Below are 21,765 nucleotides of genomic sequence, written 5' to 3'. Positions count from 1 at the left end.
AGGTGAGGTGCTGGGCGGCCATTTTTGTTGTTGGCCGCCTGCCAGCACCTGCCTGCGCTCCCGTCCCTGGCCTCCGGAACCCCCTCCGTGGAGCGCCGGCTGCGCTCCAAGAGCCTGGCACTTGTCTTGGGTGCCGGGTTCTTTTGCCTGCACTCCCGATCCCCGGGGGCCCAGCTGGGCCCCAGATCATGCTGCACAAGGCCCCTCCCCTTTAAGAAGGGGAGGAAGGCCTGCAATACCGCAGCGCGACGTGCCACAGTGTGTGGCGCTGCGGCACGTAGCGCCGCGATATTCACTAGCAGTGCCCCAAGAGGGAGGCGGGGTGCCTCCAGTAGCGCCCTGCTTCCCTTTGGGGTGCAACCGACCAATTTCCGGCGCGGGGGTGCTAATTTTTCCGGGGCGCTACTTTTAGCACCCCGGTGAAGTTAGCGCCCCAAATGGGGCTATACTGAATTTCTCCCCCGTAGGCTTTAAGGAGGGTCTTAAAGGAGGAGAGAGGTAGGGAGCCAGAGAGGTTTAAAAACTGAATTCCAGAGCTTAGAGCCTAAACAGATGAAGGCACGGCTGCCAATGGTGGAGCAAAGTCATTCAGGGATGCAGAAGAGGCCAGAGTTGGAAGAACACAGAGTTCTCGGAAGGTTGTAGGGCTGAAGAAGGTTACAGAGATAGGGGAGGGGTGAGGTGATGAAGGGATTTGAACAGAAGGATGAGAATTTTATATTTGAGATGTTGGTGGACCGGGAGTCAATGTAGGTCAGCGAGCACAGGGATGATAGGTGAGTGGGACTTTGGGCAGGTTAGGATACGGGTAGCAGAGTTTTGGATGAGCTGACGATTATGGAGGGTGCAAGGTGGGAGGCCGGCTGGGAGAGAATTGGAATAGTTGAGTCTGGAGGTGACTAAAGTGTGAATGAGGGTTTCAGCAGCAGATGGGCTGAGGCAGGACCAGAGACAGACGATGTTACAGAGATGAAAGTAGGCGATCTTGTGATAGAGAGGGTATGGAGTTGGAAGCTCAGCTTGGCGTGAAATATGATGCCATGTTTGGAAAAAGACAGTGGCCAGAGAGGAGGATGGAATTGGCGCCGAGGAATTGGTGTTTGTGGCGGGGTCCAAAGACAATTGCCTCATCTTCCCAAGGTTAAATTTGAGGACATTGCGGCTCATCCAGTACTGGATGTTGGACAAGCAGGCTGATAATACAGAGGCAGTGGAGGGGTCAATAGAGCTGGTGGTAAGGAACAGCTGGGTGTCGTCAGCGTATATGTAGAACCTGACGTCATGCCATCGGATGATGTTGCCGAGGAGCAACAAGTAGATGAGGAATAGGAAGGAGCCAAGAATAGATCCTTAGGGGACTTCAGAGTTAATGGTTTGGGGTGGGAAGATAAGCCATTGCAGGAAGTTTTCTGACTACAATTGGATAGCTAAGAGTGGAACCGGCGAGGGCAGTCCCACCCAGCTGTACGAGGAGAGGGGTTGGAGGAGGATGGTGTGGTCAACTCTGTCAAAGACCGCAGACAGGTCGAGAAGGATGAGGAGGGATAGTTTACCACAGTCACAGTCATTTATGACTTTGACTAGAGCTGTTTCCGTGGACAGAGGCAGAAACCTGATTGGAGAGATGCAAACAGAGAGTTGCAGGAATGAATGGGCATGGATTTGGGAGACGACAACATGTTCCAGGACTTTAGAGAGAAAAAGGCGGTTGGTTATGGAGCGATATTTTGTAAGGACAGAGGGGGTCAAGGGTAGGTTTTTTGAGGAGAGTGGTTTAGAAAGGGAAGGAGAGGGAACCGTATACAATGTCAGCTAGTATGGGGGCCAGGAAGGGAAGTTGGGGATGTCAGCAGTTTAGTGGAAATACAGTCGAGATCAGGTGGTGGATCTCCTGGACAAGATCAGCTCGGAGAAGGCATGAGGGGAGATGGGAGAAAAACTAAAGAAAGATGTGGGTTCATAAGAACATAAGATAAGAACATAAGAATTAGGAGGAGGAGTAGGCCACGCGGCCGCTCGAGCCTGCTCCGCCATTCAATAAGATCATGGCTGATCTTCGACCTCAACTCCACCTTCTTGTCCTATCCCCATTTATTCCTCTAGAGTCCAAAAATCTATCTATCTCAGCCTTGAATATACTTAACGACTGAGCATCCAAGCCCTCTGGGACAGAGAATTCCAAAGATTCACAACCCTCTTGAGCGAAGAAATTCCTCCTCCTCTCAGTCTTAAACGGCCTTCCGCTTATCCTGAGACTATGCCCCTGAGTTCTAGACTCTCTCCAGCCAGGGGAAACAACCTCTCAGCATCTACCCTGTCAATCCCCCTCAGAATCTTGTATGTTTCAATGAGACCACCTCTCATTCTTCTAAACTCCAGAGAGTATAGGCCCAATCTACTCAATCGCCCCTCATAGGACAACCCTCTCATCCCAGGGATCAGTCTACAGACACAGTGTTGTGATTAGCAGTTTCACTGAAGCTTGCCTCCTTGCACTTTTGACCTTTGCTGAGCTGTCACTTGCTACTACTGAGAATGGTGGTGGCGGTGGGGGGGGGGGGGTGATTATTACATAAGGTCACAATTTTATAATCATCAAAGGCCTCTGTGAAGTGATGCCAGTTGGCTGTATATAGTGTTTTTTCCCATTTACTAAGAAAGAAACACTGGGTTGACTTTAAAGCAGCATTGTTGAAAGGAATTCTTGACTTACTACGACTGAAATTCCATATGACAATGTCCCGCTAATAACCACTCGGTCTGTTTTGCTGGTGCTGTAGAAATTGTTCGGAAAGAGACAGCTAATCGCAACTGAATTAAGTAACGCTGGCCTGGACTTTCCACTGGTGCGCTCACCAGCCTATGATTTTCATCCTGTTCACTTTAATGTACAGGAAAATCGGGAGCACAGTCACTGGAGCAGAGTTTCCGCTTTGGGCGCAATCGGCGATTCCGGCGCAAATTGTGCCCAATTGAGCCCATTTTGAAAAGTTTTTCTCCTCTCACCACCCCCCCCCACAACGTTTTTGCTCAAACTCTTTGCATATCGCCGAATGCACGATCTGCCATGAACCAGCGCAGCCGGTCAGCATTTTCAAATGTAAATTTTTTTTTTAAACAACATTTTGCTTTTTAAAAAATGTACCTTCATCTATTTGAAAGTGGTAACTTGCCGATGTTTGGTTAAAACAGCTGAAAGTAGGTTCATCACAAACAAATAAGCATTTTAAATCCGTGTCAATCCACCAACTGTGAGTAACCTGATTTTAAATTACTGAAATTCACTTATAAAAAATATATAAAACTCTTTTCTAGTTAGCTGTGGCTCAATTGTTAGCACACTCGCCTCTGAGTCAGAAGATTGTGGGTTTCAAGTTCCCACTCCAGGGACTTGAGCACATAAAGCTAGGCTGACACTCCAGTGCAGTACTGAGGGAGAGCTGCACTGTCGGAGGTACCGTCTTTCGGATGAGACGTTAAACCGAGGCCCCGTCTGCTCTCTCAGGTGGACGTAAACGATCCCATGGCACTATTTCGAAGAAGAGCAGGGGAGTTATCCCCGGTGTCCTGGCCAATATTTATCCTTCAATCAACATAACAAAAACGGATTATCTGGTCATTATCACATTGCTGTTTGTGGGAGCTTGCTGTGTGCAAAATTGGCTTCCGCGTTTCCCACATTACAACAGTGACTGTACTTCATTGGCTGTAACGTGCTTTGAGACGTCCAGTGGTCGTGAAAGGCGTTATATAAATGCAAGTCTTTTTTTATATTGGGGTATATTAGTCAGTTTCTCAGTAAATTGAAACAAAAATGACACTTAAATGCTTTAAAGACGTACCTTTTGGTGTCCTTACGCCCAAAAGGACCAACTTAATTTTTAAAGCCTCCCTGAAGGCCTGTAAACGAGTGCAAGTAGCGGAAACTCCCAATGGTGATGAATTCACCTTGTGGGGGGGGGGGGGGGGGCATGGCCAGTGTTGTGGGCGGGGCCGGCTTCCAGCACCATGCTTTTAAAACTGGCGCAAAAAGATCGCGGAAACTGAAGTTGCAGTGAACGCAATCTGCGCTTAAAATTCTGCAAAGTTTTACACCGGTTACCCCGATTCCGGTGAGTTACGCTGAAAAAACCAGCGCAATCGAGTGGAAACTCCAGGCATTGGGCTGGATTTTGTCAATGGGGACGTGATGGAGGCGGGACTCCCACTTTTTGGGTTGTAGTCCCGCCTCCACCAATTTGTGGCCAACCCACGCGATTTTCCCTTGATTGGTCTTGTTGAGACCACCCAGCGGGCTCAGCAGGCCAATTAAGGGACACCCGGTTACAGGTGACGTCAGGGATTGACATTTCATCTGTCAAGAGATTTTGACAGATGAAATATCAGCATTTGACAGCTCTGTGAAACTGTCAAACACTGACAATCTGACTTCTAACTTGAGTCCTTCTCCACAGACTCAGTTAGAAATCTCTCCAGAACAGAAAGCAGAATGCTGCAACTTTTGACAGCTCGCGGCCATTCTGCTTTCTGTGCCGGTGAGATGAGGGACTCCCGAGACCTGAAGGAAGGAAACCTGCATTAGTAAGTAAAGGTAAGTAAAACTTATTTAAACACTTTAGACACACCAAACACACTTATCTCTGCACTCATGCACCCATCACTCACCTGAACACCGGACATCTCGAACCCTCCAAGCCCTTCAGCCCGACGGTCCGCCTCGCTAACTTGGCGTGGTTTGGAGCCGTCGGTAAACCCACACTTCAGGGCTAAAAATAGGGATTAGGCCAAAAACTGCCTGTTAACTACCTGTTAACGGGCAGTTAATTGGCACTAATCCCCTTCCCGCCTCGGGGAGGCGGCTCCCAGCACAGGTCGGGTACCCGCCTCCTGGGAAACGGGCATGGAGGCGGGTTTGGGCGAGAAGGGTTCGTGCCCCCCGATTCTGCAATTTTCCCCCCACTCCCGCCTCCAAACCCGCCTCCACGGGGCTTGGAAATTCGAGCCCGCTGTGTTTAACAACTGCAAGAATTTGAGCATGATGAATATTGGTTAGGAATGGGATTGAAGTTTATGAGGGTAAATACAGATAGATTATTGAATGGGGTTGAGGGTAAGTACAGGTCAATCATAGAATGATACAGCACAGAAGGAGGCCATTTGGCCCATCGTGCCTGTGCTGGCTCTTTGGTAGCGCTATCCAACTAGTCCCACTCCCCCACTCTTTCGCCACAGCCCTTCAAGTATATATCCAATTCCCTTTTGAAAGTTACTATTGAATCTGCTTCCACCACCCTCATGTCAGGTAGAGTTGATTGAACGGGATTATAAAGAGGGTATAATAGGTAAAGATATTCTCCACAGGACACTACGGCCCGGATGATGTTGGTATCCAGGACAAGGAAAGGATTTTTTTGTGGAGTCCAGGAAGCTGGAGTTGAATAGTGCAGATATGGGGGGCGATTGAATATTTTGCATTTGTGCTTGATTGCAGAAAGAAAGAACTTGCATTTGTACAGTACCTTATCCTGACCTCAGAGCTTCACATCCAATGAATTGCTCTTTGAAGTGTAGGCACTGTTTGCTCATAGTAAGGTCCCACAAACAGTAAATTAAGTAAATGATCAGGAGAACTGCCTCATCTCCATAAATAATGCCGCAGCACTTTTTATGTCTAGAAATAATGAAAAAAAATCTCGTGCAAAAAGTGATTATGTATCTGTTTTTAAAATTCTTACTTCCAGTTGTCACGTGATTCTCTCTCGTGCTGTACAAGTCGTGTTGAGGTTCAGTGCCACAGCTGCCAGTCACCTCTTCGTGTGTGAGCATAGACACTGTGCTTGTTCACACAAGAAAGAAAGAAGGACTTGTATTTCTACAGCGCCTTTCACGGCCTGAGGACGTCCCCAAGCGCTTTACAGCCAATGAAGTACTTTTTGAAGTGTAGTCACTGGTGTAATGTCGGAAACGCGGCAGTCAATTTGTGCACCAGATAATCTGTTCTTCTTTTAGTGACGTTGCTTGAGGAATAAACATTGGCCAGGACACCGGGACTAACTCCCCTGCTCTTCTTCAGAATAGTGCCATGGGATCTTTTACATCCATCTGAAAGGGCAGACGGTTTAACATCTCGTCCAAAAAGACGGCACCTCCAACAGGGCAGTACTCCCTCAGTGCCACACTGGAGTGCCAGCCTGGATTTTGCATTCAAGATTCTGGAGTGGGCCTTAAACCCACAGCCTTCTGACTCAGAGGCGAGAGTGCTGCCACTGAGCCAAGGCTGACATCCCGTGACGACACGAGATGAATGGCCACTCAGGTGGGAGGGACCTGCTATTTCCCTTGCTTCAGAAAGGGACGGGAGAGAAAGGGGGGAAACATTTGGAAAAATCGGCATAAAGTTGCTCACCAAATGGCAATACGGAACAGTGCAAGGGAGTTGCTTGATAAATCTTCAGTGTCTGGCACAAGGTTTGACACTGAAGAAAATATCATTGCTGTAAGCTAATGTTTTTAAGGTAAAGGACTTCAAACGCTCAAAACGATAAAAGTGTTTGAGAGGGTGTAGAATGAAAGATTATTTCCACTGGTTGGTTAATCAGCGACAAAGGGACATTAATCTAGGATTAGTACTAGAAAAATAAAGGGAGAAGTTAAACTTTAATCTATTTTTATATGAAAAGGGGTTATTAGAATGTGGATTGCATTACCTCCAATGTCTATTGAAGTTGAGCCAACCACAAAGTGTAACAGCAGTTAGAATCAAAGAACTGAAATATTAAAGGGAGCAAGAAAATGGGATTGGAGTCGGTAGCTCCAGTGTCGAGCTAGCCGTGGCACTGGCATAATGGGCCAAAATGGGCTGCCTCTGTGCTGAGATTTGTTTGTTTGCTTGATCATTGAAAGTCAAGGAGCTGGACTTTGGCACGTAACCTCTAACCAATACATTCCCTTTTCAGTACAGCATGGAAGTGTTTTATTGCAGTGTTTTATTGTATGTATGCGTGTCTCCCCGCTACATCCCACTATTGGCACCCATGCCTTCTGCCGTCTAGACCCCACGCTCTAGAATTACTTCCCCAAACCTCTCCGCCTCGCCACCTCCCTCCTCCTCGCCACCTCCCGCTCCTCCTCGCCACCTCCCTCTCCGCCTCGCCACCTCCCTCTCCTCCTCGCCACCTCCCGCTCCTCCTCGCCACCTCCCTCTCTGCCTCGCCACCACCCTCTCTGCCTCGCCACCACCCTCTCCTCCTCGCCACCTCCCTCTCTGCCTCGCCACCTCCCTCTCCTCCTCGCCACCTCCCGCTCCTCCTCACCACCTCCCTCTCAATCTCGCCACCTCCCGCTCCTCCTCGCCACCTCCCTCTCCGCCTCGCCACCTCCCTCTCCGCCTCGCCACCTCCTGCTCCGCCTCGCCACCTCCCGCTCCTCCTTGCCACCTTCCTCTCCTCCTTGCCACCTCCCTCTTCCTCGCCACCTCCTTCTCCGCTTCGCCACCTCCCTCTCCGTCTTGCCACCTCCTTCTCCACCTCGCCACCTCCCGCTCCGCCTCGCCACCTCCCGCTCCACCTCGCCACCTCCCGCTCCGCCTCGCCACCTCCCGCTCCGCCTCGCCACCTCCCTCTCCGCCTCGCCACCTCCCGCTCCTCCTCGCCACCTCTCTCTCCTCCTCGCCACCTCCCTCTCCTCCTCGCCACCTCCCTCTCCTCCTCGCCACCTCCCACTCCACCTCGCCAGCTCCCTCTCCGTCTCGCCACCTCCCTCTCCACCTCGCCACCACCCTCTCCGCCTCGCCACCTCCCGCTCCACCTCGCCACCTCCCTCTCCTCCTCGCCACCTCCCTCTCCTCCTCGCCACGTCCCTCTCCTCCTCGCCACCTCCCTCTCCTCCTCGCCACCTCCCTCTCCTCCTCGCCACCTCCCTCTCCTCCTCGCCACCTCCCGCTCCACCTCGCCAGCTCCCTCTCCGTCTCGCCACCTCCCTCTCCACCTCGCCACCACCCTCTCCGCCTCGCCACCTCCCACTCCACCTCGCCACCTCCCTCTCCTCCTCGCCACCTCCCTCTCCTCCTCGCCACATCCCTCTCCTCCTCGCCACCTCCCGCTCCGCCTCACCAGCTCCCTCTCTGTCTCGCCACCTCCCTCTCCTCCTCGCCACCTCCCGCTCCGTCTCGCCAGCTCCCTCTCCGTCTCGCCACCTCCCTCTCCTCCTCGCCCCCTCCCTCTCCTCCTCGCCACCTCCCTCTCCTCCTCGCCACCTCCCGCTCCGCCTCGCCAGCTCCCTCTCTGTCTCGCCACCTCCCTCTCCTCCTCGCCACCTCCCTCTCCTCCTTGCCACCTCCCTCTCTGCCTCTCCAACTCCCTCTCCGCCTCCCTCTCCTCACCACCTCCGCCTCGCCACCTCCCCCTCCTCCTCGCCAACTCCCTCTCCACCTCGCCACCTCCCGCTCCTCCTCGCCACCTCCCGCTCCTCCTCGCCACCTCCCGCTCCTCCTCGCCACCTCCTCCCGCTCCTCCTCGCCACCTCCCGCTCCTCCTCGCCACCTCCCGCTCCTCCTCGCCACCTCCCGCTCTTCCTCGCCACCTCCCGCTCTTCCTCGCCACCTCCCGCTCTTCCTCGCCACCTCCCGCTCCTCCTCGCCACCTCCCGCTCCTCGCCACCTCCCTCCTCTTCGCCACCTCCCCCTCCTCTTCGCCACCTCCCCCTCCTCCTCGCCACCTCCCTCTCCTCCTCGCCACCTCCCTCTCCTCGCCACCTCCCGCTCCTCTTCGCCACCTCCCACTCCTCCTTGCCACCTCCCTCTCCTCCTTGCCACCTCCCTCTCCTCCTCGCCACCTCCCTCTCCTCGCCATCTCCCGCTCCTCTTCGCCACCTCCCGCTCCTCTTCGCCACCTCCCTCTCCTCCTCGCCACCTCCCTCTCCTCCTCGCCACCTCCCTCTCCTCGCCACCTCCCGCTTCTCCTCGCCACCTCCTGCTCCGCCTCGCCACCTCCCGCTCCGCCTCGCCACCTCCCTCTCCGCCTCGCCACCTCCCGCTCCTCCTCGCCACCTCTCTCTCCTCCTCGCCACCTCCCTCTCCTCCTCGCCACCTCCCTCTCCTCCTCGCCACCTCCCTCTCCTCCTCGCCACCTCCCTCTCCGTCTCGCCACCTCCCTCTCCACCTCGCCACCACCCTCTCCGCCTCGCCACCTCCCGCTCCACCTCGCCACCTCCCTCTCCTCCTCGCCACCTCCCTCTCCTCCTCGCCACCTCCCTCTCCTCCTCGCCACCTCCCTCTCCTCCTCGCCACCTCCCACTCCACCTCGCCAGCTCCCTCTCCGTCTCGCCACCTCCCTCTCCACCTCGCCACCACCCTCTCCGCCTCGCCACCTCCCGCTCCACCTCGCCACCTCCCTCTCCTCCTCGCCACCTCCCTCTCCTCCTCGCCACATCCCTCTCCTCCTCGCCACCTCCTGCTCCGCCTCGCCAGCTCCCTCTCCGTCTCGCCACCTCCCTCTCCTCCTCGCCACCTCCCGCTCCGTCTCGCCAGCTCCCTCTCCGTCTCGCCACCTCCCTCTCCTCCTCGCCACCTCCCTCTCCTCCTCGCCACCTCCCTCTCCTCCTCGCCACCTCCCGTTCCGCCTCGCCAGCTCCCTCTCTGCCTCTCCAACTCCCTCTCCGCCTCCCTCTCCTCACCACCTCCGCCTCGCCACCTCCCCCTCCTCCTCGCCACCTCCCTCTCCGCCTCGCCACCTCCCGCTCCTCCTCGCCACCTCCCGCTCTTCCTCGCCACCTCCCGCTCTTCCTCGCCACCTCCCGCTCCTCCTCGCCACCTCCCGCTCCTCGCCACCTCCCTCCTCTTCGCCACCTCCCCCTCCTCTTCGCCACCTCCCCCTCCTCCTCGCCACCTCCCTCTCCTCCTCGCCACCTCCCTCTCCTCGCCACCTCCCGCTCCTCTTCGCCACCTCCCACTCCTCCTTGCCACCTCCCTCTCCTCCTTGCCACCTCCCTCTCCTCCTCGCCACCTCCCTCTCCTCGCCATCTCCCGCTCCTCTTCGCCACCTCCCGCTCCTCTTCGCCACCTCCCTCTCCTCCTCGCCAACTCCCTCTCCTCCTCGCCACCTCCCTCTCCTCGCCACCTCCCGCTTCTCCTCGCCACCTCCCGCTCCTCCTCGCCACCTCCCGCTCCTCTTCGCCACCTCCCGCTCCTCTTCGCCACCTCCCGCTCCTCTTCGCCACCTCCCTCTCCTCCTCGCCACCTCCCCCTCCTCCTCGCCACCTCCCCCTCCTCCTCGCCACCTCCCGCTCCTTTTCGCCACCTCCCGCTCCTCTTCGCCACCTCCCTCTCCTCTTCGCCACCTCCCTCTCCGCCTCGCCACCTCCCACTCCTCCTCGTCACCTCCCTCTCCTCGTCACCTCCCTCTCCTCCTCGCCACCTCCCTCCGCCTCGCCACCTTCCTCTCCTCCTTGCCACCTCCCTCCTCCTCGCCACCTCCCTCCTCCTCGCCAGCTCCCTCTCCTCCTCGCCACCTCCCTCTCCTCCTCGCCACCTCCCGCTCCTCCTCGCCACCTCCCTCTCCTCCTCGCCACCTCCCTATCCGCCTCGCCACCTCCCTCTCCGCCTCGCCACCTCCCTCTCCTCCTCGCCACCTCCCTCTCCGCCTCGCCACCTCCCTCTCCTCACCACCTCCCTCCTCTTCGCCACCTCCCCCTCCTCCTCGCCACCTCCCTCCTCCTCGCCACCTCCCTCCTCCTCGCCACCTCCCTCTCCTCCTCCCACTCCTCCTCGCCACCTCCCTCTCCTCGCCACCTCCCTCCTCTTCGCCACCTCCCCCTCCGCCTCGCCACCTCCCGCTCCTCTTCGCCACCTCCCTCTCCTCCTCGCCACCTCCCTCCGCCTCACCACCTCCCGCTCCTCTTCGCCACCTCCCTCTCCTCCTCGCCACCTCCCTCTGCCTCACCACCTCCCTCTCCGCGCCACCTCCCGCTCCTCTTCGCCACCTCCCTCTCCTCCTCGCCACCTCCCTCTCCTCCTCGCCACCTCCCTCTCCTCGCCACCTCCCCCTCCGCCTCGCCACCTCCCGCTCCTCTTCGCCACCTCCCTCTCCTCCCTCCGCCTCGTCACCTCCCTCTCCTCCTCGCTACCTCCCTCTCCTCGCCACCTCCCTCTCCGCCTCGTCACCTCCCTCTCCTCCTCCTCACCTCGCCACCTCCCTCTCCTCCTCACCTCCCTCTCCTCCTTTAACACCCTCCTTAAAACTCACCTCTTTGACCAAGCTTTTGGTCACCTCTCCTAATGTCTCCTTATTTGGTTGGGCATCCATTTGTTTTGTCTGATTATGCCTCTGTCAAGCGCCTCGGGAGGTTAAAAGGCGCAATATAAATGCAAGTTGCTGATGCTTCTGGATATTTTGCTTCCATTTGTTTAAGCTAATTGGAAACTCCCACTTAAAGCCCTGTGCTCTGCCCTTTCCTTTGATAGTACTCCAAGATGCTGAAGCACTTCAGTGAAGAAGAAGCAAACATGCAGCCAGATGAATTCTTTGGCATATTTGATACATTCCTGCAATCGTTTTCTGAAGCTAAACAGGACCTTGAGAACATGAGGAGGAAGAAAGAGGAAGAGGAGCGCAGGGCTCGCATGGAAACCATGGTAAGGAAGGCACTGTGGGAGAGTCATGGCGAGCGTTGGTATAACTCCACTCCTTTAAAAGGTGCAGGCAGCCTTCGTGGGAGGAGGTGTGTAGGAAACCTTTTGTTGTTTGCCAAATAATCCAAGGGCCCAACTTCAAGCCAGGGTTGAAGTGTAGCGCTCCATTCTGTGTTGTGCGTCTGACACTAGTACACCCCACTGATTCAAAGCAGGCATTATGCGCGCCTGAAGGAAATAGAAGTGAGCGGTTTGCAGGCAAATTTTTACGTTCAATTCATTACCATATGAATCACTAATCTGTTTAATTTCACAGACAGCAAGTGAACATACAGAGTAACAGATACAGTATAACAAAATCCTGCTCACCGTAGTTAAGTATACCACCAGGAGCAGATTCGGATGTATGCAGGGCATGCACTACAAGTGGTGAGAGAGGAAAATTGCGGTGCAGGTCGTCGTCGTACGTGTCTTCACACTGTTCCCTTTGGGGAACTGTATGAAGTGGTGGAAGGATTTCTGGCCGCGATTAACGCTCCTTTCGTGACCGTAACCATCTTCGTACCAGCCATTAGGGTGGTTAGTCCTATGGCAGGAGGGTTTTACGGGCTCCCACAACCCATACGGGGGGGGGGGGGCCACCCACACCCACGGACGCAAGTATCCCGCTGGATGTCAACCCAGAATTTAGAGCCGGAGCTCCGACTCCATTTGCCGGGACTGTCTGGAGCGGAGTTCGAAACCCTATGCCTTCCGGCCCAGCGGCGGGGATGCTACCGCTACGCCAAAGGCCCACTCCTGCGGTGCAGGTGAAATTAAAAGAGATGCAGACAATTGAAGGGAATAGGGGGACAAAAAACCTTTACCTACTAACAAACAGAAATCACAGGCAGCTGGTCCAAGCCTGCCCCACACTCATAATGCCTGGGTGACTAGACACTCCCGAAACCCATCCCCGCCCTCTCACACACACAAACACACACACACTCCCGCAGCCATGTGATCTCCTGGAAGAGGCAAAAATACCAGAAAAAAAACCCCAGGGCCAATAAAGGAAAAAAAATTCTCTCCGACCCCCCTCAGGCCGTTGATACCACTCCAGGAGATCACATAGACCTTCTGTACGATGCGACCATGAACTGGTCCCGCTCCCTCTTAGAAGCATACAGAGAACCTACACCCACCACACCAGCTGGCAATGTATTCCAGAGGCTCACTACTCTCTTGGGAAATGTAGAACCATCTAACATCCAGTCTATTCCTACTTTTGCTTAGTTTCCAACCTTAGGAAAGACTCAGAAGGCAATTCAACCTATTGGCAGCGCTCACCCAGGCTGAAAGGGGAGAGATCTAGGAAGGGATGGGAAGGGGGGTGGTGGTTGGTGGGGAAATGGAAGGTAAAGGAAACTTGGCATGAGTTGCCAGATAAGTAATGGAGCTGCCTACCACTCGACCTCTCGTGTAATGACTATTGCAGTGGAAGTGGTGTTGCATGAGGTGGCTATAAGGAGGGTGAAACCCAACGACACCATCCCCGTAGGTTAGGATTACAACATGTCTGAACGGACGTGGAGCCGGGTTTTGAGTCTGAAGCTGGCCGGTACAGTCATGGGCTGTGTCAGCCCTACTGCTGCACGATTGCCGCAGGTGTCCAAGCAGCAGATGTAACACCTCTGCATCTTAGCTGTCTGCTGACCTGAACCCTGTGAAGAGTGTCCCTCACAGGCCACTCCTCTCAGGTGTACACAAACGATCCCATGGCAGCATTCGAAGAAGAACAGGGGGCGTTCGCCCCAGTGTCCTGGCCAATGTTTATCCTTCAACCTACCTTACTAAACAGGTTATCTGGTCAGTTATCTCACTGCTGTTTGTGGGACCTTGCTGTGTGCAATTGGTCTGACGAATCTAGTTGATTTATTTTGAGGAAGTCACTAACATGGTGGACAGGGGAGTGATGACGTTCCACACAAGAGATTATTGGCAAAAATGAAAGTTCACGGAATTGGAGGTAACCTGGAGACATAGGTTGGTAATTGGTTGGGAGATAGGAGACAGCGAGTGCGGATAAAGGGTATGTACTCTGATTGGCAGGATGTGATGTTTCCCAGGGATCTGGTCTTGGGCCTCAAATTTTCACTATACTCTATATCTATTAATGACTTGGATGAAGAAATAGCTGTCTATCCTTGTAATAGTTGTAATCAGAATTACCTCTGATTCAGACGTAAGCGTGCTACTGACTGAGCCAAGCTGAACTACAAGTGGTTTAGGCCTTTATTTAGTAATCTTGTGTTTCCGTGCAAGATGGGTCACACAAATTTTAATCCAAGAAGCAGGAACTGTGAACTTTTTTTAGTACACTGTGAAGTACTTCATGACTTGGAGGGGGTGGGGGGGTGGTGGTGGTGGCGGTGGTGAAGAGTACAATAATGTCCCTCACAAAGCTTGTTATCTGATAGGTGACCTTACTCTCACTTGCAGCATCCAACCTCTCTCATTGTTGCAACCCATCGTGTCTTCTTCTGTTTCACTCGGCCTGGCCAATATTTATCCTTCACTCAACATCATTAAAAAAAAAACAGATGATCTGGTCATTATCTCATTGCCGCTTGTGGGACCTTGCTGTGCACAAATTGGCTGCAGCGTTTCCTACATTGCAACAAGTGACCACACTTAAAAAGTACTTCATTGGCTGTGAAGCGCTTTAGGATGTCCTGAGATTGTGAATGGTGCCATGTAAATGCAAGTTCTTTCTTTCAATTATTATGGTCATTGCTCCACTTGAACCTTCCTGTCCTGTTTCATAGACGATGGGAGCAGGAGTAGGCCATTCGGCCCCTCGAGCCTGCTCCGCCATTCAATGCGATCATGGCTGATCATCCAAATTCAGTACCCTGTCCCTGCTTTCTTCCCATACCCCTCTTTTCGGCTTTCTCTTCGGCTTCAAATGTGCTGACCCACATGCTCTTCATTCTCCCTACATCCTCACCGTTTTGAAATCAAGACCCATCTTCTACCTGATGTATCAATCCAGCTAAAGGCAGGCGTCCTGAAATTCCACCTACGACCCTCATGATATTGAACTGCTCCAAACAGGACAATACTGCTTTGGTACAGGGGAAAATCGGGAAAGAAATCCCGTTCCCTTAACTATTAGAAGAAATAATTTAGGAGAGGTGAAGGGATGCATAGTTGAAAATCCTTGGTGCTCCCAAACCAGTAATTGCGGTATTCTCACTCCTGTGATCTATTATCTGATTCCTTGGAGTAGCTCTCAGCCGTAATATCCCAGCAGTCAGTAATTCTATATATAAATGGGGTTCAAACTAATGATACTTAACTGTAATTCCAACCAAACTTGACAACTCACTGACAAATCCTTTCCTCCTTCAGCATTCCCCAAATGTTTTTATTCCATGAGAGTCTAATTATGAGAAAATCCCCTTTTCCTATCATGCCAGGGAAATGTTTTACCATGTGTCGCTGACAGAAAGCAGTGGGTGATGTGGGGAACTTATTTAATTAACTTATTTAAATTTGCCAGGCGAATATCCAAAGGAACAGAAGCAGGAATTGTGTGTGTGTGTGTGTATGTAAGTGTGTGTGTGTAAGTGTGTGTAAGTGTGTAAGTGTGTGTGTAAGTGTGTGTGTGTGTGTGTGTAAGTGTGTGTGTGTGTGTGTGTGTGTGTAAGTGTGTGTGTGTGTGTGTGTGTGTGTGTGTAAGTGTGTGTGTGTGTGTGTGTGTAAATGTGTGTGTGTGTAAGTGTGTGTGTGTATGTGTGTGTGTTTTTTTATTACACTGTGAGGTAATTTATGCCATGCAAAAAAAAAAGCTAACAATCTCCCGAGCAAAGCTTGTCGTCCGATAGTCAATCCTTCTCTCACCTCTACACCTTTGACCTCTCTCTCAATTTGTTCGGTTCCTCCGAGCTTCCCTCCAAAGCTCCAACATGCAACCCTGCACAGTCACCTTCCCCACAGTCCCCTTCCCCACAGCACCCCCGTCCCCACCACCCCCCCCCGTGTTTAATTCTTCTCCTGTTCTTAACTCGTTCATTCCTACGACCTCGAAACAATGGAAGTCCTTACCTACCACAACCCTCTTCTTCCCGCGATCTGCGGCGGTGCTCCGAAAATCGAGGAGCTGAACTTTCTGCCCTGTCTCTGCTTCCGATTCTGCGCCTGCGCTGCCGTTTTCAGCCGGACCTGGAAGTGGGCGGGAGCCTCATAAAGACATGCAAATCGGGGGGGGGGGGGTCCTACGACATACTTAAAGCTACTCTTAGGTAGAAAGCATGGACTTGCATTCCTATAGCGCCTTTCATAACTTCAGGACGTCCCAAGGCACTTTACAGCCAATGAAGTACATTTTTTCAAATGTAGTCACTGTTGTAATGTAGGTAATGCAGCAGCCAATTTGCCCACAGCAAGGTCCCATAAACAGTAAAATAAATGCTCGTCTGTTTTAGTGATGCTGTTTGAGGGACCACAGGCCAGATGTTCCTCTTTGGTGCCCAGATGTAAGTGTGGGAAACTGTGATTGCAAAATTGGGGACAAGCCGCCCACGAGTTAATGCCATTTTAACGGGTGGAAAATCGTTAGCTGTTCGCTCCCCAATTTGCACTCAGCAGTTGTGCCCCACCAAGTTCTTAGGACTGGGAACTGGAGAGGAAAGTCTGCCCCAATCTCTCTCTCTGCCATATATCTGTCCTGTTCCCTCTTGAATTTACCTGCACCTCCACTGCCTTCCCTGAACGGTCTTTTCTATATATTTCACAGCCCGCCCCCACGGCTGTGTAAAATTTTAACTTTCAATAGAATCCTGCTCAATGGAATTCATTGTCGAGCACTTGTGGGGCCTTCCGATCCACGCTGAGCAATGTGCAGGGTCAGGCTCAGCTCCATCCCATCCAATTGGTCACATTTCACACAAATATTATTTCATCCATCACATCTGATTCAAAACTTTGGAAGCTCCTGCCACGAAGCATCTAAATTTCTATTTTGCACCACTTTCTCAGCCTTCAAATATTGGTGGCCTTAATTGGCCACATTGCCAGCAAGCAAGAGGATTGTGACTTCAAATCCCACCGTAGTAACTTGTGAAATTCCATTAAATAAATTATGGGCTGGCAGATGACCAGATTGTTATAAGAAAAAAACAACTGGCTCCCGAATCTCCCACATGACATCTCGGAATGTGGGCATCGCTGACAAAGTCGGCATTTATTGTTCCTTCATAGAAACAAAGACAGAAGTCGACACGGCGCCGAATCACAGTGACACCCAGGGCTGCCAACTCTGGCTGGACATATTCCTGGAGGGTTTCACCACACGGCCTCTTTGACCGCCCCGTCTCCACACTCTCGCCAATAGTCGCCTGACATATTCCTGGAGGGTTTCATCACACGGCCTCTTCGACTGCCCCGTCTCCACACTCTCGCCAATAGTCGCCTGACATATTCCTGGAGGGTTTCATCACACGGCCTCTTCGACCGCCCCATCTCCACACTCTCGCCAATAGTCGCCTGACATATTCCTGGAGGGTTTCATCACACGGCCTCTTTGACCGCCCCGTCTCCACACTCTCGCCAATAGTCGCCTGACATATTCCTGGAGGGTTTCATCACACGGCCTCTTTGACCGCCCCGTCTCCACACTCTCGCCAATAGTCGCCTGACATATTCCTGGAGGGTTTCATCACACGGCCTCTTCGACCGCCCCGTCTCCACACTCTCGCCAATAGTCGCCTGACATATTCCTGGAGGGTTTCATCACACGGCCTCTTCGACCGCCCCGTCTCCACACTCTCGCCAATAGTCGCCTGACATATTCCTGGAGGGTTTCATCACACGGCCTCTTCGACCGCCTCGTCTCCACACTCTCGCCAATAGTCGCCTGACATATTCCTGGAGGGTTTCATCACACGGCCTCTTCGACCGCCCCGTCTCCACACTCTCGCCAATAGTCACCTGACATATTCCTGGAGGGTTTCATCACACGGCCTCTTCGACCGCTCCGTCTCCACACTCTCACCAATAGTCGCCTGACATATTCCTGGAGGGTTTCATCACACGGCCTCTTCGACCGCCCCGTCTCCACACTCTCACCAATAGTCACCTGACATGCTCATCCATATGCTGCCCCGCCTTCCCACGGCCAATCAGAAAGCGAATAGAGCCATCATTACCTAATTAGCTGATTCCTTAATGCCAGTCAAACAGCCGTTTTTTCCCCCGTGTCCAATATTTTTATAACTAGTAACCAAAAGTGTTCAAAGACAACTTTTTAAAAACACAATTTTTTTTTTATTGCCCTGATGATTTTTCTCCAGGGTTTTTGCTCGCAACGGCGTCCTAGAGATTAGTCTTTCATTCCTGGAGACTCCAGGGCAACCCTGGAGGCTCCCGGTTAAGCAGCACCTCGATTTCCAAATTCTCATCCTTGTTTTCCAAATCCCTCCATGGCCTCGTCCCTCCCTATCTCTGTAATCTCCTCCAGCCCTACAACCTCCCGAGATATCTGCGCACCACCAATTCTGCCCTCTTGAGCATCCCTGATTATAATCGCTCAACCTTTGGTGGCCGTGCCTTCTGTTGCCTAGGCCCTAAGCTCTGGAATTCCCGCCTCTCTACGTCTCTCTCCTCCTTTGAGACGCTCCTTAAAACCTACCTCTTTAGCCAAGCTTTTGGTCACCTGCCCTAATTTCTCCTTATGTGGCTTGGTGTCGAATTCTTTTATCTTAAAATACTCCTGTGCAGCGCCTTGGGACGTTTTACTACATTAAAGGCGCTATATAAATACAAGTTGTTGTTGTTGTCGGCAACCTTCGTGACACCTCCTCACCCCAGCCCACCTTTTAACACTGCAGCGTTAAAAATGGATACCGCCCTCAACAAAGCGTGTAGGAAGAAGAAGAAAAACACACAATCTGACAAGAGACAGGCCAAGTGTTTGTGATGTTGGCTGATGTTTCGGGGGAGCTTGCCCTCCTCCCCCCCCCCCCCCCCCCACCCCCAATCCTCTCTGGGCTTGTTAATCAACTCAGTTTGGACGGGATACAGAATTGCTGCAAGGATGCAGTAGTGCAGCCGCTACTGCGTTCCCCCAGGATTCCTGTGAACCACTCACTCCCAGGGTCTCCACATACCACGAAAGCATGGGAACTGCGCGCTCCTTTAACACCAGACATGTCCAGGAATCGCTGGGAACCTAGGATTAAAGCTCTCCGTTTTTTTTAAAACCCTAAGCCACCAATAAACAGATTTTGATTTTATTTGGGTATTCTTGAATGGGTTTTTTTCCGCTCCTCTCCTTCCGTTAGTGTTTTAGACATTCCATTTTAGTTCAAATCACTGAGGATTATGTTTTATGCTGGAATTCCAAAGGGGAAATTTTTTTCTCTCCCTGTCCTGACCTTTAACCTGCCCCTCCCCCTCGTCTCCCCGGGCAGCCACAAGAACAACATTCTTGAAAAGCAGCCGCAGTGAAAACGAGTCTGGGACCGGTTTTAATATTATGGGATGGGAGAGAAAGACCAACAGGCTTCACCCGACGGTCCTCCTCTGTTTCTGTCACAGCAAAAAGGTCGATTAAAAAAAAATCATTATTAAAAAAGAAATAGTTTGGAGATGTTCAATAATTGTAGGATTGCATTTTGATTGTTTTTCATTGTTACTGAAAACCTTGGTAGAGAAGAGTCGAGGCTGTAAAGAGAGAGAAAGTGATCTATATTAAAGAGCAGTGGTTAGGTGACACCAAGGCTGGATTTTAATAGGCCAATTAAGTTGTTATCAACAGGATCTATAAAGTCATTAAATAACACTTGCATTTCTGTCACTCCTTTAGCATGTGGAAACATCTCAGAGAATGTTTTATTCCTTCTTGGTATATGGGCGTCGCTGGCAAGGCCGGCATTTATTGCCCATCCCTAATTGCCGTTGAGAAGGTGGTGGTGGGGCTTTTTCATGAACCGCTGCAGTCCGTGTGGTGAAGGTTCTCCCACAGTCTTGTCAGGGAGGGAGTTCCAGAATTTTGACTCAGCGACGATGAAGGAACAGCGATATACTTCCAAGTCGAGATGGTGTGTGACTTGGAGGGGAACTTGGAGATGATGGTGTTCCCATGCACCTGCTGCCGAAGAAGCCTTGGCGAGTTGCTGCAGTGCATCCTGTAGAGAGTACACACTATCTACAGGATGCAGCTATGGTGCGCAGGTGGTGGAGAGAGTGCATGTTTATATGGTGGATGGAGTACGGATCAAGCGTAATTGATGGAACTTTTTAAAATGCAGTTTGTAGGGGCGGTCCCATGATCCGGCGCTTCCAGGGAGACTGCGGCCGTGATTTTCCATCCCTAATTTTCTAAGCTGTGCGCCTTGCTGGGAATGCCGGATCGTAGAATCACCCTCTTCTGGTCTTGTGTAGGCAAACTGGAGGAAGGGGGGAATGTAAAGAGTTAAATTTAGACAGAAGTTTAGACAGAATCGAGCTCTTCAGCCAGCAATGAGTAACAAACTGCTAATTCATTTACCAGAACTGCTCCCAGGGCACTGATTACAACCTCAGCTCCCGCACAGGTCACGTCAGGCAAGGCGCTCAAACCATTCCATGATGGGCTTTTGGCAGTTTTATCTTATTAATTATAATCTCCGCTTCTCAGACTGTACTGCAAGTTTTGTTTTCGTGGTGTGCACTCCTTCTGTCCTGGAGGTGCCGACACTTCCTGGGGTCCGGTTGCATGGATACCTGACGCCAAGTAGCAATTTAGGGTGTCAAGTATCGTCAGGCTATTCAACAAAAGAGAGCATCACAGCCAAACATGCACACGCACACACACGATCCAGTAGTGGTCACGGATGTTGATCAGGAGCGGGGAATAAAACTTGGCATCTTCCTCATCTACTTGGCTCAGGACTCTGCCAGGTCTTGCCGTTACCCACTGTGCCAACAGGGTCAGGAGAAGAGCAGGATTCCATTGAAAGTTAAAAGTTTGCTTGTTATACTTGCAACGATTGGATATTATAGGGTGCACATACATGGTGTGGATCCGCACCAACATATCGGGGAATTGTGGGCGCACCCCACAAAGTTCTGTCCTTTTCATGGATGAGATCCTCGTGATTGTGCTCAGTCAGATGCCAGGTATCCATTATTCTATATATAAACCATGGAAACCCCTTGATTGGATTCCAGTCTGTAATCACTCCCAGGTATCCATTATTCTGTATACAACTTCGATTAGATTCCGGTTTGTAATCACTCCCAGGTATCCATTATTCTATACATAAACCATGGAAACCCCTCGATTAAATTCCAGCCTGCAATCACTCCCAGGTATCCATTCTATTTATAAACAATCCGAATCCCTCAATTAGATTCCAGCCTGTAATCACTCCCAGGTATCCATTATTCTAGATATGAACCATCTGAACCCCTCGATTAGATTCCAGTCTGTAATCACTCCCAGGTATCCATTATTCTATATATAAACCATCTGAACCCCTCGATTAGATTCCAGCCTGTAATCACTCCCAGGTATCCATTATTCTATATATAAACCATCTGAACCCCTCGATTAGATTCCAGTCTGTAATCACTCCCAGGTATCCATTATTCTATATATAAACCATCTGAACCCCTCGATTAGATTCCAGCCTGTAATCACTCCCAGGTATCCATTATTCTATATATAAACCATCTGAACCCCTCGATTAGATTCCAGTCTGTAATCACTCCCAGGTATCCATTATTCTATATATAAACCATCTGAACCCCTCGATTAGATTCCAGCCTGTAATCACTCCCAGGTATCCATTATTCTATATATAAACCATCTGAACCCCTCGATTAGATTCCAGTCTGTAATCACTCCCAGGTATCCATTATTCTATATATAAACCATCTGAACCCCTCGATTAGATTCCAGTCTGTAATCACTCCCAGGTATCCATTATTCTATATATAAACCATCTGAACCCCTCGATTAGATTCCAGTCTGTAATCACTCCCAGGTATCCATTATTCTATATATAAACCATCTGAACCCCTCGATTAGATTCCAGCCTGTAATCACTCCCAGGTATCCATTATTCTATATATAAACCATCTGAACCCCTCGATTAGATTCCAGTCTGTAA

General features: G+C 51.7%; 1 protein-coding gene across 5 annotated transcripts in view; it reads left to right on the top strand.

Annotated features, from left to right (window-relative positions):
• Positions 1 to 21,765, top strand: part of daam2 (dishevelled associated activator of morphogenesis 2) — a 329,728-nt gene that overhangs the window by 295,568 nt on the left and 12,395 nt on the right. For 4 of the 5 annotated variants that reach the window (XM_085997939.1, XM_085997938.1, XM_085997943.1 and 1 more), the window contains one exon: positions 11,459 to 11,629. In XM_085997939.1, the coding sequence (XP_085854065.1) occupies positions 11,459 to 11,629 (171 nt within the window). Of the gene's footprint in view, positions 1 to 11,458; positions 11,630 to 11,942; positions 12,992 to 21,765 lie in introns of those variants that run through there. The other variant, XM_085997941.1, reaches the window with a different exon arrangement.

The sequence above is a fragment of the Somniosus microcephalus genome, chromosome 9, assembly GCF_052327205.1.
Source record: "Somniosus microcephalus isolate GS21.2 chromosome 9, FLI_Smic_1.0, whole genome shotgun sequence".
NCBI classification, from domain to species: Eukaryota; Metazoa; Chordata; class Chondrichthyes; order Squaliformes; family Somniosidae; genus Somniosus; species Somniosus microcephalus.
Note: the sequence above shows the minus strand (reverse complement) of the source record. Positions and strands in the feature narration are given on the sequence as shown.